The sequence below is a fragment of the Chrysoperla carnea genome, chromosome 2 (assembly GCF_905475395.1).
Source record: "Chrysoperla carnea chromosome 2, inChrCarn1.1, whole genome shotgun sequence".
Taxonomy (NCBI): Eukaryota; Metazoa; Arthropoda; class Insecta; order Neuroptera; family Chrysopidae; genus Chrysoperla; species Chrysoperla carnea.
Window position 1 is genome coordinate 818123 of NC_058338.1, and position 16494 is coordinate 834616.

Here is a 16494-nt window from a genome sequence, read left to right on the forward strand (position 1 = left end):
CGCAATACTTTTGGAATTGTTATTTCTGGACATTATTGATTGGGATCTTTGGATATTTCAGGTTTGGTGTTTCTACAATATAGAAACGAAACAAAACGTGCATTGTTACCAAATGAAATCACATCAATCGATACCGTAAAAGCATTATTTGTACGATCATTTCCAAAACAGCTAACGATGGAATATTTGGATTCACCATTGGTCAAAATTTATATTCATGATTCATCCAAGGATATGTTCTACGAACTTGAGGATTTAAGGTAAAACATAATTATTTCCAATGATTATTTTGTATTTTGTAATCAGAAAAATGAATAGAATTCGAAAGTTTTCGAAAACCGTCTCTTTCAACACAAAAATTGATAGAAAGAAGTTATTTTTCTTCAAAATGATTTTTTGCCTAGTTTGAGATGTGAATGGAGAACTACAAACTGCTGGCACACGATGTAAAACATTGCCGCATATATTTCAGACATTAACGGTCTCTCAGATCGACTATATTTATTTCTAGATGGTATCTCGAACTATTTTTAAGCAAGACGCAAACACATTTTTCTGGTTACAAAAGAAAATTTGAAAAAAAAAAGATTATTTTGTAGTATAGTCCAAAAATTGATGGCAAAAATTTGTAATGTTTTGATTCATAAGTGATCCTTCTAGGTCACATTTACGTGATATCCGCGATCGATCAGTGCTACGTTTGTTTGAATCAACGGACATCTCTGGTGGTTTACCCGTTGCTGGTCAAGGGATATCCGGTGGTGTTGGACATTTTGAAGATCAAAGTTATTTCTCTGAACCGGAATTCGATTCTGAATATCAACATCAGCATATACATAAAAGCAAGGTAAGCGAGTTTTAACTAAAGAAGTTCTAGAATCCGAGTCTTTCTGATATCATAGATATATTTTATTATTTAATGAAAATTGTAACCTGCAATCCTCGCGCCCATTTCTAAAAACCCGAAAACTGTCTGCTGTAAAACTAAAATAGCAGGGACACCAATTTTTTTCCAATTTTTTGTTTATTTTTTAAAAAAATTATAAGAAAAAATACAATCTTATATTACAAATAAATATTTACAAAAATAATAATATTAATAACATATCTAAAGCATCCTATAGACGTTCAATTCTTTTGTACATTTTTTACTGGAGCACCAACTTAATTTAAAGTTAAAGTTAAAAAAACTCATCTATAAAAGTGTGAAAATATAAATGGAAGATTAAGAGTAAAAACTGTACGTCTATGGGCGACTTAAATTAATTAAAGTTTTCGAAAAAAGTATAATGTGTTCACATGCTGTGAATCCCTCGGTCGCGCGCTGACGTTAAAATCACCATTTTCAATTTACGATTTTTTATTTATGAGATTCTTTGTTAGTTTGTGATGTTGATGTTTTTATATCCGTTACGTGCAGCCCAAGAATGTTCGGCCGTATGATACACATCTGTGTATTTACAAGGTGTCTCAAAATTATCGCATATTAATATTTGAACAAGAAAGTTTCTTGTACATTTCTTCCTTGAATCCTTCGAGAAACATTATCGAGAAATTTTTACTAAGTTTAATAATTACTGAGTTCTGAAATACAAAATTGCAGAGGTTTAAGTTCAAATTTCTTTGTGAATACTCACTTTGCCGGAAAAAGAACCTGATGATAAATTATAGTTAACTTTATTTTCTACAACTTTGTTAATTATAAATATTTTACATTACCTAATATTTTTCGAGAAATTGTTTACATAAAAAACGATAATGCGGTTAGTTTTGGTACTTTTAAGACATACAGTATATTAGCCAGCTCTTTTATCGATAGATTGGGACATGCTGTACTTATTATATATGTGTGTAACATACTGTAAGTGAATGTCGAATACCTAACGCCCTCAACTCACAGGATATGAGTTGTATTTTATAGTGAAACGGTAAACTTTTTTTTTTATATATAAATTATTTATCAAGAGAGAGTTTTTATGATGTGAGTTTTCAATTTTCAACGAAAGTTTTCTGACAATTTGAGTTTAATATTTCCTTTGAAATAAATTTTTAGCGTTTAACTTTTTTTTTTTTAATGATTTTCGAAGGTACAAGGTTTCACATAATTGAGATCACAAATTTCTCTTTTTCTATGGATAAGAAAAATGATTAGAAATTGAATTCAGAAAACTACTTTTTGGGCAAGTTTTAATATTTTACGCCAAAGAACAGACTGAGAGAACGAGACACCCTGCAAACTGTGTTTTTGGGCTGTAATAAAATTTTTGGGTGCTTTGTACTTAAAACGCTTTACATTCGGGAGACGCAGGCGTATAAAATGCACCTGAATACAATTTCTTAGCAACCGTTCGCCAACCGAACACTAACGCTTTCTCAAATGGTTCCTCATCACATCCCGTACACATATTCATAATTGCTTTCACTTCAGCCTCGGCCGGTTCACGATCTTCACTCTTTTGTTGTTCATCAATAATTGGTTGATTGTGATCGAAAGTGGCTAAACCCGAAAGAATTTCGGGTAAATTCATTGTACCGTGTGTTAGTCCCGCCAAACCATCCATTGCACCATCTTCGTAGATTGCATCGCCAACCAAGAACAATCCTCGCTTTGTGTGTTTATTATCTGGTGTCACTTCTCGTTTCACTTTAGTTCCTTCCGTTTGACTGTTGTCACGTTTGAATATGTGACCACCGTTGTCAGACGTATCGCTTATAAATTGTACATTGCCAGAGTTAACCAATTGTGGATGAACTAATTGGATACGATTCGAATCTCCATTATTCGTAGCCGAAGCTAATAGCTGATTAAATAATTGCCCATTTAACAATTGACCTTGATCTTCTTGAGGTTGACCCCCGGCATAATTAAGTTGTAACATTGGATTTAATTGACCTCCAGTTAGGAACAAATTCTGTTGGGGTGTTGGGGCTGGAGCGGCTGTTGACGAGGGTGTTTCGGGTGTAGTCGGGACACCTTCGTGTAAAAATTTATGTGCATGGTGGTGTTTATGATTTCGATGTGCTTTGCCTGCAGTTAAGGCGATTTTGTATAATTGAACCATTGTTAGTTCTCCTAACATTCCACCAGAGCCTAAAATAAAAAATAAAAAATTTTATTTGACCTTCAAAAAAGGAGTATAATGTTTTTTTTTTTTATTAAATTATACCTTTAGGAGCTTCATGACCTTCTAAAAATCCACCACCTGGCTGTCTTTGTTCCTGGCCAGAAATTGCAATACCTCCTGATGGAATCACATGTCCCACAAGCTTAAAATTTAGAAAAAAAAGTAATTAACTTTGCATCCAAAGTTATCTAGTTTTGTAGTAAAAAAACAGATCTATTAAATCATTTAGGCGTCCAATAAATTACAAAAAATTGTCGCAGTGAAAGTCAAGACCATACTGTATTTTGACTTCCATATGCATACCCAAGCGAGCATTCAGAGGAAAAAAATTTGGTGCGTGCACCCGCTAAGTGGTTCGGCAAAGAAAAAACTTCGGTTATTGATGCTTTTTCGATAGTTGTCTAGTCACGTGACCGCCGAACCCCTTTCAATTATTAACCACTACTCAAAATACGCGAAAAGGGAACAAGTTCTGTCTCTTCTACAAATTTTTCTAGATCGGAGAATCAGAATTATTACGATAGTGATTTAGAAATAGTATTTCCGGCCTAAATTTGGTGTAATAACCTCTATATATAGGCACTTGATTCATAAACATGGAGGCTGTCTTATTTTCAGACCAGTTTGTTTTTTTGTGTGTGAATTTTTTAAAATTTCCATGTCGAATCTTTCCCGTGTGGAACTTTCTCTTTTCATGTGTGACGATTTACAAAAAAAAAAAAATAATAATAAATTTTATGAAAATAAAACTAAATACGATGTGTTTGTTTACACGATAACGTGAAAAATAATTACACTTTAACTATTTACACAGTAAAAGGATATTGCTGGAAATTTTTTTACATTAGTATATTAACCAGCGAAAGTACAGTACGAACATTACCAAAAATTTCCGTAATTTATATTTTCTTGCTTACACCTTTACTCTTGTGATAAGAGAAATTCTTAAAATTTCTGAAAGACTTCTTCAGCGCAGGGGTATCTTCACGAGAAAGAAAATCAATCGAAAAAAGACACAATTAACGTGTAAATAATATTTATTATCGTGTGAATGAATCATAACCAAACGATTTAAAGTAAATTAAATGAAATATTTCATAATATCGTGCGTGTATCGTGTATCGTGTATCGATTGATCAACAGTATGGTTGGTATTCATATTAATTAATAGATATCGGTATTATGTAATAAATTTTATCTCTGGGGATCAAATTTCCATATTGTCACGTTCTTAATTAATTTATAAACAAGTTTTTATTTAAAATGTGTTTTTTTATGTCTGTCTACTTCCTAATAGTAAGTTTATTGTTTAAGAACCGAAAAACGAAATCTACAACTTTATATCATGAATCATTTTAGAGAAGACGAAATTTGAGAAGCTTTTATCATGTCTAACCCGTCAGTACTCGTGTTATGAGTATTTTTCTCACGTTCGGCTTAAAACATAAATAACTTGTAATTTTCATGATAATTTTAAAGTTACAGGCAGTTTTAAAAGAACTTTCCAAAAGAGAAACGGAAACGAAAATAGCTTGTTTAATGTAAGTTATGAATTTTGCTTCTAAAAGTCATATTCAACACAGCTAATTGCCATGAATGGAAAGAGTATCAGAGAATATTGATCTGAACATATTGAGATTTGATTTGTACAAATGTCAATCTAAATAATTACATACATTAAATCTAAAAATCAAGATTGATTTAAATAATTTCACTTTCTTTAAAAAACCGGTTAATTTTGTTATTAAATTGATACAATTTATTTGCTACCGGGTGTCCTGTTATTTTCCTGGACTCTGTTTACAGTCGTAAATATGAAATCTCGTTTATAGGATTTGAATCGGGATAATACTTACTCGATTATGGAAACCACGTCCAACTCGCTCTGCATTAACCCATAATTGCCATTCACCAGTTTTCCCATTCCAACTGTAGCACTGATGATACCAACGATTCAATCGTATTGGATAATTTAAACGGAAGAATGTATGACCTGATACGGATAAACTGTAATAACTGGAACGATTTGTGTTTGCTATCCATGCGTAAATAGCACGTGGAGTTCCATCAACTGTAAACACAAAACAATCAATGCTTCTTATGCTAGATTTTATAAATATTCTGAGCGATAAATTCAATTTGTTTATTGCAAATATCTCCGTTTCTATTGCAAATACGTCAAAAGTGATTAGAAATGATTTTATAGAAAATTTTGATATCTTCATTTTTTATTAATAACTTTTTCTATATCTTCGTATGTTTTCGAGATATTTCTAAAAAAGTGATTTTGAGGGTAGTTTTTAATGTTTTTATATATAGGGCGTTCTGTTATTGACTGCAGATCGTTATCCTACAGAATAAGCTCATAAAGACGAAGGAAAAAGTTATTTTCCACTTTTGGATCTGAGGCCTACTTTTCGAGATAATTACCAAAATAAATTAATATATCTTTAGCGAATCACAGTTCAATAACATTTTGAATGAAACCAATAAAACACTACTTAAAGAGAGGATGTGTTTGATCAAAGTGGAAGGCGTCTCTAAATGCAAAATTATTACAAAAAAACTCTATTTGGCTACTTTTGTTATTATAAAAACTAACCCATTAAAACCTACACTACGTTTCTTGGTAGCTAATCGCGTAACTAATCGTGCGAATATCACATACGTAGGCATATTTTTGGCAAGACGGACAATTGTCCGTTTTCAAATTTATGTCAAAACGAACTTAAATTTAAAAATGCTTCCGTTTTGATAGTAGTTTAAATCTTCATTTTATTGGAGTATGATAATTTGTCAGATTAAAATCCTTTTCTGAGATATTTTTACTAATTTTGACGAAATTAAAAATGTTTAGATGAGCAGAACGGATGTTAATTCATTAATCTGGATCTAGAGTTAAGTAGCATAACATTAATAACTTACTTACTTAAATAAGTGTTAAGTAATTAATCACAATTTAGACATCAAAGTAACCATTTATTATTAATTTAATTTAAGTACTAATTTTTTATTTCCAAAATAAAAAACGCTCTAGCAATGAAAAGTATTCAATGAGTGGGAAAATATGACTTTAGTTAGCGATGAAAGTCTGTAGCTGATAAATTTTTTATTTTCATGCACCAGAGGACTAATGAAGGTCTATTTTAATGATGTGCTAAAAGAGTTGTATCCATAAATATATATAATTTAATATTTGAATCTAGATCATATGTTGTTATGACGACAATTCTAAACGTATGTTGAATACCAAAATTTTGAAAGCGTTGAAAATTATAGGTTTCATTCTTATCGAAATCAAAGATTACATCAGACACACTTATTTCACTTCAAATCCAAATTACATATCATTGTTTTCTGTCATGGTCAACAAGATTTAACAAATTTACGTGCTTGGGTGTGGGTTGTAGAAGTCAGACCACTAGCTTCAACCATAAATATACGTTTTCTCCCCTCCGAGTGGAAAAAATTTAGTTTATAAATTATTTTTGATCCAAAAAAATCCAAAAACCGGGTTCATTTAACAATCGGATAAGTAATTATGGAAATATGGCCAGAAATATTGGGCGAATTTGCAATATCTCCAAAACTACCGTCCCAATTGCGAATTTAACGTGATTTTTGAATTTTTTGGGTCAAAATTAGCTTATAAACTGAGTTTTGTCAAAATCGGAAATAATAATTTTTTCTCATTTTTTTGCAATTTTCTTAAGGGGTACCCCTTCAAAAAAATCGAAAAAACCGAAAAAATTGTTTACTCTCAGAATTGGATAAAACTTGGTTTATAAAGTAAATATGACCCAAGAAAACCAAAAATCGGGTTCATTTAACAATCGGATAAGTAATTTTGGAAATATAGCCAGAAATATTGGGCGAATTTGCAATATCTCCAAAACTACCGTCCCAATTGCGAATTTAACGTGATTTTTGAATTTTTTGGGTCAAAATTAGCTTATAAACTGAGTTTTGTCAAAATCGGAAATAATATTTTTTTCTCATTTTTTTGCAATTTTCTTAAGTACCCCTTCAAAAAAATCGAAAAAACCGAAAAAATTGTTCACTCTCAGTTGTACTCTCATTGTTGTACTCTCACGTTGTACTCTCAGAATTGGATAAAACTTGGTTTATAAGGTAAATATGACCCAAGAAATCCAAAAATCAGGTTCATTTAACAATCGGATAAGTAATTTTGGAAATATGACCAGTGTGTGAAAGCCTCTATGCTACACACCTTTATTACAATAATTAATATTTGTTATGTGGGAAGTTAATGATGTGCATCATAAAGGTCACATTCACATGAACAGTTTGATTTAAATTGATTGTTTTTATAAAAAAAAACTTAAATTTTTTTAATAAATAAAATAATTTAATAACAATTGATTTAAAGTGAAAGTAAAAATAAATAATGATAGACAGAGTAGACCAGACAGAAGTGTGTCCTTTCAATTATTTACAATGCTTAGTCACTTACAGTTCATGATAAGTCAACTTAAGATAAGTCAGTCAAACATACAATCACTTATCTACTAATAACAAATCAATGTTTTTACAAAGTCATTATCAAATCAAACTAAGCGTAAAGTAGGTAATTATAACCTTGTAGGCATACCTACAAATAAAATGATATTGTTTGGGTTTGATAATCAATCAAATGTCATTTCACTTTAAAAGAGTCATTCATTTTAAGTTAAATGAACTTTAAAAATAGTCCTGGAGCCCGTGATTCACTTCTGCAATTTTCAACTTTTTCATTTTTTAAATAAATTCAAACAGAATAGCCAAATTATTTCGATTTCACTATAAAAATTTATTAAGCCTACGTAGCTCTTGCATGACAATTTTTTTTCTCTATTAATTAACTTCACAGTTTCATTATTAAAGAATTTTCACTTGAAAATTATTAATTGGCGCAGCCGGTAGGTAAATAAGAAGTTGGTTAAAAAGTAGTAAATTTTGTTTTAATTTTCAAGATCATAAAACAATGGAATTCATAAAATATAATTTTACTATACGCTCACGCCCATTCCAGTTCACTCCCACCCATTTAAAATATAAATTGTATGCCTTAAGTGTTTTGATCCTTATATTCCTGTTTGAAGTAATTAAAAGATTATTATATGAAAATGACATTCCTATCAAAGTTTATAGTATTTTTACAGGGTGTATTAGTAAATATGTGAATGTCTCAACAACTATAAATAAACGTCTTGAGACTGTATAAAGGTATTTCTAACGCCACACGATTAGAAATAGTTATACTCTTACTATATTTTTTCTCCTTCTAAGACTTTAATGACCTTCTAAGACTTTAACTGAATGCTTTATTTAACAAAATGGCGGCTACTTTAAACAATTTCTTTGAATATAATCGTGTTAAAGAAATATCTTGTTACTCTAATATCTCACTAACAAAGTATTTTCGGGCATATGTTCATATAAACTTTTTTGCTTATTTAAAGCTAAAGAATACACATGTCGATCCAGTGCCATGCCATTTTAAAACACCCTGTATTATATTTAATTATTCATTATTACATAAATAATAATTGTTATAATAAAAAGTTTAAGTTGATATTTGAATGTCAGAAACCAAAACCAAAAATCGTGTAAAATATAATGTAAAGTTATGTAATACAACATAATATTTATGTATTTATTATGTTTTGTGGTGTCATGTCAGACATTACATAAAACAGTTTTAAAGTGGTGTTAGTGTCATTAACATTTTAAATTGTTTTCATTATATTTATGATTACACGATTATACAGAGTGTCTCATAAGTACCGCACGCGTTTATTGCATCAGAAAGAAAATAAAATTCTAAGACGAAAAGTCCTTTTTTCAATTTTGAATCCTACGCAAGGATAATTAGCTATTACCTAATTAAATTAAGCAGCCAATCAGAAGCATTGCAACTAAAAACTAAAACCACTCGACTCTGACTGATTGACTAATTATTGATTTTTGATAGATTAAAGATAAATTATTAAATAATTATTATTGTTATTAAAAAAAAATTTATATCACAAGTATGTAAATTAATTAATTATTAAATTATTATTATGTTAATTAATTATTTAATTTTTAATAAAAAAAAAAATTAAAATAACTTTCTCATAAATCAATATTTAAAAATAATATAAGTTCACAAAATGATATAATGATGTATTTGTGTTATAAAACTGTTGCTTGCTACTTTTTAAACACTTTTTTTTAAAGATACTTCCGGATAAAAATACTGATATACTTTCGCCCTAATTACAGTTAATAGTAATTTATTTTAAGTAAATATGTAAAATAATTACTATTATTAAACTTTTTATATCGGCAACGTTAGTTTTAAACGAATGTATTTCAAATATTTCTTATGAATTATGAGAAAAGGTGGTTGCATCGTTATATCTCGGATTTCCATCAAAATAAAGCTCAATTTTCAAGTTTAATCATTAGCGTTTAAACAAATTTAATTTCATCAAAAACGATCCAGTAATTGTTAAGGAATAGTTATTGTCATTCCGCCATTTTAAATAAGTATACAGATTCAAAATGGCACTGGGTACATAACCTCGTAAATAAAAGTAAACTAACCTGCATATGAGAATAATGGATGATCGTTACTGTGGTTCGTAAACTTGGTCCACATACATAACGTGAACTCTTTCATCTCCGGAATCTCATGTTTGTATTGAATATATTGAAAATATAAATCTTGTATAAAGCCCACTTTATAATTGCCACATGGATCTGCCGCTGGTGTCAAACCACTAGAATGATGATGTGACGCCAATAGTGGATCTGTCGCTTGTATTACAACATTTGGTGTATGATGTAACACATGTTGTTGATGAAAACTTGAACTATCTGGTCCGTGATGGATCAGTGTGGACGTTGGTGCTTTAATTTTACCATGATATGAGATGGATGTCTCTAAGGCTGGATAATGATTATCTAAATTCGTTGTGCCCACAATTGGTTTCCAACAGTTGATCGATGGACATACAATTAATATACATAGTAATAAGATTGGGGTTTTGTTGAGTTGTTTCATGATTTATTCAGTCTTTTATCTGGAACAAAACGAAAAGATAAAAAGAAATTAGAAAAAATACCTGGTTATAATGCATAAGAGGATATTTCTATCCCTAACAGATGGCGTTAGTGGGTATATCTAATAATGAACGATTTAGTTCACTTATGCACCAACAGATGGCATAAGTGAACTAAATTGGCAGTGGGCAACAGTTTATGAAATACTGTGTTTAAATCGTTCTCAAAGCGATAAATATTTAATTCATCTTCTGTATAACCTTCAATCCGATTCTTTGTACGGTTTACGATAAAATTGCCAAGTTTTAGAGAGATCCAATTAAATCCTTTATTTTACAAAAATATGAACTGTTAAAAAAATTATATATTTTTAACATCAAGCTTATTCGATTTTAACAAAAGCGGTTGCTCGACGTAAAAGTAAAGTAATCTCTTTCAAATACATTAATTTTATTAAATAATTTTTAAAAATAAACAACACTTTCTCACAACTTTTTTTTCGTTTGATTAGAAAACGATTAATTTTTATTTTTAACATAATTTTTTTTAAATTATTCATTTTATTGATTTTTATTTTTTATTTTTTATTTATAATTTCTTTATTTTTTTATTATTCATTTTCAATAAATGAATATTAGATAATTACCAGATTAGAATATTAAGTAATTTGGTGTGAAATGTAGCCTTGAAATCAATTTAAATTTTATTCATAAGTAATATTAAAAATTCAGAGGAGTGGATCGATCATATTTATAACTTTCTTTAATTGAAAAGGTATCATCAGAAAAGATAGGAGTGCTGTCTGTGATTTATTTTTTATGAAGCTGCATTATTATAGCACGGATTTCGAAATTTCGCATATGAATCAATGCTATTAAAATTAACGATGTGATAAGTGATTTGTTTTCATATCTAACTTGTAATTCAATGGTACTCAGTTCGAACCTTACCACGGTCAATTGATTTTTTTTTAATATTTGAATTGTTTTAATATTGTTTCTTGCTCAATATAAAAATTTCACTTTTATTTATAAATAATTTGCTCCATTATTAATTTTGTATTTCGTAATTTAATTGAAAAATAATATATTTTTTAAAATTGCTCAAATTTTTTTTATTTCATAATTTTTTGTTTTTTTTTTTTTTTGTTTAAATCTTTTAAATTCAATAAAAATCAATTTTATTAAAAAAAAACTTAATTGAAGGCTACACAATTAAATTAATCTTTTTTATTTCAATAAATAATAAAAAATAAAGATAATTACCTTTAAATTAAGACAAAATGTATATCAAAATATTCAATCATTGAAGTAATTAATTTAAGAAATTTTGATGCCACGGTCGAATTAAAGCGTATGTGCTGGGAATTTTGGTAACATCAAAGTTTGAAATTAAATTTGAATTTTTATAATTCGTGGGCCATCTACCTCGAGATTAATGAAACAACTAGTTAGCTATAACAATATATATATTTGGAATCTCGAAAACGGCACCCAACGATTTTTATTTTTATGCTGTTTTATTTTGAGAAAACGTCGGTTTTATCCATGTTTTCAGGAAAAACTGAAACATAAACTTCAAAATATGACTTCTATTGGCGAGTATATACATTGTACGTGGATCATTTCGTTTGCATTGTATATAGTGTGCGGGCCGTTTGGCTATGTCAGTTTTGATTGTTAGATAGCTGGTGTTATTTACGTATATCGTATTTAACAAACTAAAAATACATTACCGAGACATTCAAAGTGGTAAAATTTGTCGGTAAAAAGTCCGGTCAACCAGGTACAACTAATTAACACGAGAATGTCATTAATAAATTGTTAATTAATGAGAACCAATAATACTAGACATAAAAAATCACAGTTAGAATGAAATCACCCATGTCTGATTAATGTGCTACATTGGATCTAGAAACTTTAATGGAACTTCTTGGAGAAAATTCCAAAAAAGGCCTTCTTCCATCTTCATAAAAATGACTCTAAATTTAATATGTGAAAAAAATTCAATAATTTAGTGTGACCAAATCTAAATTAAATTCAATAAATAAAATTAATCGCATGGTTCACGATTAAAATTTCTTAAAAGTCAAACACATGTTTTTTTTTGTTGTTGTTAAATTTTTGCAGTTGATTAACCTATACCTCTATTATTATTATTTGTTATAAAATATTTAATAAGTATGCCAAATCTGTTATTTCTTGTTTGTTGTCTGGCAAATAGTTTGTCTAAGAAGTTGTTTTTTTTTTGGTATTTTATAGCTTTCAATAAATAATTATAATTATTAAATAATTATCAAATTGTTATGAAATGAAATAAATATTATGTGAAATAATTCTTTAAAATTAGAGATATACAAAAATAGAAAATTTATATTGTTATGAGTTAACATAAATAATTGAAGTATTTAACTAAATCATTTATCTCTTAAGGTAGTATAAGCGTCAGGGAAAGTTCGGACTTTAAATTATATGTAACTTATTTTCAACTTTGATGGTGAATTTTGTTTTAACTTCATTTTTCGATATCTTCCTTAGTTTTCGAAATATCGAAAGCTATATATTCAAATAAAATTTTCAATTTTCGATATTTTGAAAATTACTTCAGATATCGAAATGTTTTATTCTTACTTTTCGTCTTATATCTTCAAGTTATATATATTTTTAAATTTGTATCCTCATTTTGTCAAGTCATTTATTTATTTAAATAATTAGACAATTCCCTCTAAAATATTCAGGATAGATTTAGGCTTAGTTCAACTTCCTATTAAAAAAATCTAGCCTTTTACCCAACATTGCTCTGGCGCCCGTATATCCTTAAGCTAAATCGTACACCATTTTTAAACATTTAACCACAATTCAGTATATACATACGTATATTTAAACAATTAACACAATTAGTTGATATTTTCACTTGTGTTTTTTTTTTCAAGATGTTTCACGCATAACAATATTTTTTATAAATAAATAAAATAAATAAATAAATATATGTCAAATGACATGCATCGTTTATTAATTATGTACATACTTTTATAAATATATTATTTATAATGTTTAAAAAAGAAAAAATTCTTCCTTTATCAGGCGTGGATCTATAAAGGAATTAATCTGGATGGCGAACAGGGGGAGATTAGTCAATTTAAATAGTTTAACGAAAAATTTTTAGGCTTGATGAAAAAACAACGTGTTCTGTTATTAACTGCAGAAACCTAACTTCCCAAAATAAGCTCATCAAGAGCAACAAAAAAACTCTTTTCCAAATTTGGATCTGAGCCTTAATTTGGGAGCTACAGGTATGACAAAAGTTGATAAATTTTATGATTCACTGACTATCATTCGATAACCAGTAGCCAATGATAATCAGAAGATATTTGTAAATTTTTTTTAATAATATTCAACTGAGGTAGGGATTTTTAAAAATTATAACATGATTCAATTGGATTATATTATTTTGCAAAAACATTAAATTATTGTACGTAAACAAACAAACTATGTGACAATAGGTGTGGTTTGTTTGCTTAGGTCCAATGATAAGTTGTTTACTTATAATTATTATTATTTTCTCAGAATAATCGTAAAAGTTTTCGTAGAGTAAAAACTTAAAGAACCCATAAAATTTATGTCCCTTTTCAAAAAAAAGTCCTTTTCTTCAACTATTTAATCTAAATTCAATATTTTTTTGGAACAAAAACTTTTCGTGTCATCTGATCCGCTCCTGTTTTTCTTACTCGTCTACAAAACGTAATAAAACTGATTTTTTTTTCATTTCCTATATTTGTTTATAATTTTTTTTTATTATCGTCCGTTCGTCCGTCCATCCGTCTATCGGTCATGTCGCTTCAAATTTCAGTTTTGATGTGAAATTTCTTGTACTTATTATTATCTTGTTTTTGATATATGTTTACAAGAATATACAACAATACTTCCTTGTTCCTATTGTTACAGAACAATGAACATAAAAACACAACTAACAATATTGTTTTTATTTTTATTATTATTATTTTTATTTTTATAGATTTACCACAATTTAATTTGCATAACAGTTTTTAATCTTTACAAAAATCTCATCTTCATCTCATCAAAATATACAATTAACTAGCTCGGCCCGTATGGAAATCCACTGTTGTGGTTACCGTAACTCATGAACACCCTGTACCCGTGGCTAAAAACACTAAACAATAAATTTCGTAGAAAAGTTTTTTCATAAAAACTAAAACTGATAAACTGATTAATGATAGAGTGATAAACTGATAAATGATAGTTCAAAGTCGATCAATGGATGCTTATTCGTTATTTTTAGAGCATTTTCTTACATTTCCGGCATACAAATTGCCTAGTTGATTAGTCACGTGACAGCCGAACCACTTTAATAAAGTGAATCAAAAAATTGAAATGACAAATTTTAAAACGTTAATTTTGAACGGATCTCTGATCTTTGTTTATATGAAAATAAAATGAAATTATTTCATTTTTCACAATTATTATTAATTAAAAATTAGAATATTTAATAATGTTAATTAAAAAGTCACCAAACCGTTAAATTTAGAATTTATAAAAAATAATATTTGAAATGTTTTAAAACCAAAATATTTGTGAATGTTAACAAAGTAATCAAAAATTATTTTAATTAATTAAAATTATCATAAATGGAATTATAATAATAATAAAATTATTAAAAAATATGATTTCATTTAATATTTATTTTAACAAATTATAAATTATTAATAGTTCACTGATTCTAATTTGAACAAAATTTTTAGGTGCTTTTTATATAATTTTAACAATTTTTTTGGAGAAAATTTGTGGTAGATATCACCTTTAAGGAAGTTCCAAAAAAAACACGTTTGTTTAGCATCATCTTTTAATCGTGTATATCCATTCTCATTAATGCCTTTTTTAAGCAGAAAAATTTTTGATTACTCCTTACGATGCTAAATTTATAGATTTGACGTGTTGTTAAAGGTATGTGTTTTATTTTCACAAGGATAACTTTTTTAAGGATTATGTAGGAAAACTAATATTTCATAAGTTATCGGCATGACAAATATTTTCCTATAAAAAAAATTCTAATGAGCGGAATTCGTTTTTCCACAAATTTGATTTAAATTGATGAAATGAATGGCATTTGTGTGTTATTTCTTCTCTAAGTGATTTTCTCTAAATCTTTAGGCATCAATTTTTCAAAAACTGTGGTGTATATCGATATACTTTTTTCAAAAAACGTTAAATTTTTCTATTATTTGACCCTAAATACTCTCGCCAATAAATCGAAGGTATTGATTTTTCGAAATATGTTACAATTACACTTTTTTGCTTAGAATGCATTCTATATCGATTCCCGTTGTCATTTTCAACATAAAATTTTCCAACCCCTAGAAGGGGTAGCTAGAAGAAATAATAATAATTATAAGTAAACAATTTATCATTGGACCAAGCAAACAAACCACACCCATTGTCACATAGTTTGTTTGTTTACATACAATAATTTAATGTTTTGCAAAATAATATAATCCAATTAAATCATGTTATAATTTTTAAAAATCCCTACCTCAGTTGAATATTATTTAAAAAAATTTACTAATATCTTCTGATTATCATTGGCTACTGGTTATCGAATGATAGTCTGTGAAAAATCAAATTTATCAATTTTTGTCATACCTGTAGCTCCCAAATTAGGGCTCAGATGCAAATTTGGAAAAGAGATTTTTTGTTGCTCTTGATGAGCTTATTTTGGGAAGTTAGGTTTCTGCAGTTAATAACAGAACACCTTGTATATATTTGATGAGGTCGTATTTATTTGTTTATTTTAGATAATTCTAGAACCATGAAACATTACAACTTTTGTTATTTTTTGAATTCGAATATCTTTAAAATGGAATAAAAATCAAATCTATAAGATTTGATCCGTGAATAACACCCAATTACAAAATGTTAGAAAACATTTAAAATATAATAAAATTAATAAATAACTTAACATAAAATTAAAATAAATAAATAAATAATAAATATAATTTATTCACCTGTTTATTGTTAAAAAAAATGTTTTGTTTTAACTATTTAATTTATTATTTACATTTGATTTAAAAAAAAAAAATTATTACAATTTTATTTAATTATTAACAACTGATTTTTTATTAATAATAAAAAAATTATTTTTTTATAATAAATATTATTTTTTTGAACACTAAAGCTGGCTGGTCTTCAACCACACGTCACAAACACAACTGACTTAGTGATGTTGTTTTTAAGTTTAAATAAAATATAAAATAAATAAATAATTTCTCTTTACTTACTTTTTAAGTTGTTTCTTAAAACTTAAC

The 16494-nt window shown here is 27.9% G+C and overlaps 2 protein-coding genes across 14 annotated transcripts in view; one reads left to right on the plus strand and one right to left on the minus strand.

Moving 5' to 3' along the window:
- Nucleotides 1-16494, plus strand: part of LOC123291560 (coiled-coil domain-containing protein AGAP005037) — a 137552-nt gene that overhangs the window by 69892 nt on the left and 51166 nt on the right. For 12 of the 13 annotated variants that reach the window (XM_044871881.1, XM_044871887.1, XM_044871893.1 and 9 more), the window contains 2 exons: nucleotides 62-260; nucleotides 649-847. In XM_044871881.1, coding sequence (XP_044727816.1) covers nucleotides 62-260; nucleotides 649-847 — 398 coding nt within the window. The remainder of the gene's footprint in view (nucleotides 1-61; nucleotides 261-648; nucleotides 848-16494) is intronic. The other variant, XM_044871882.1, reaches the window with a different exon arrangement.
- LOC123291563 lies at nucleotides 2185-16245 on the minus strand. Its single transcript, XM_044871896.1, has 5 exons — nucleotides 16195-16245; nucleotides 9717-10195; nucleotides 4982-5196; nucleotides 3168-3267; nucleotides 2185-3091 (listed from the first exon to the last, which is right to left on the minus strand). Exons 2-5 carry the CDS (start codon nucleotides 10174-10176, stop codon nucleotides 2280-2282), a joined length of 1587 nt encoding a protein of 528 aa, XP_044727831.1. The 5' UTR covers nucleotides 10177-10195; nucleotides 16195-16245; the 3' UTR covers nucleotides 2185-2279.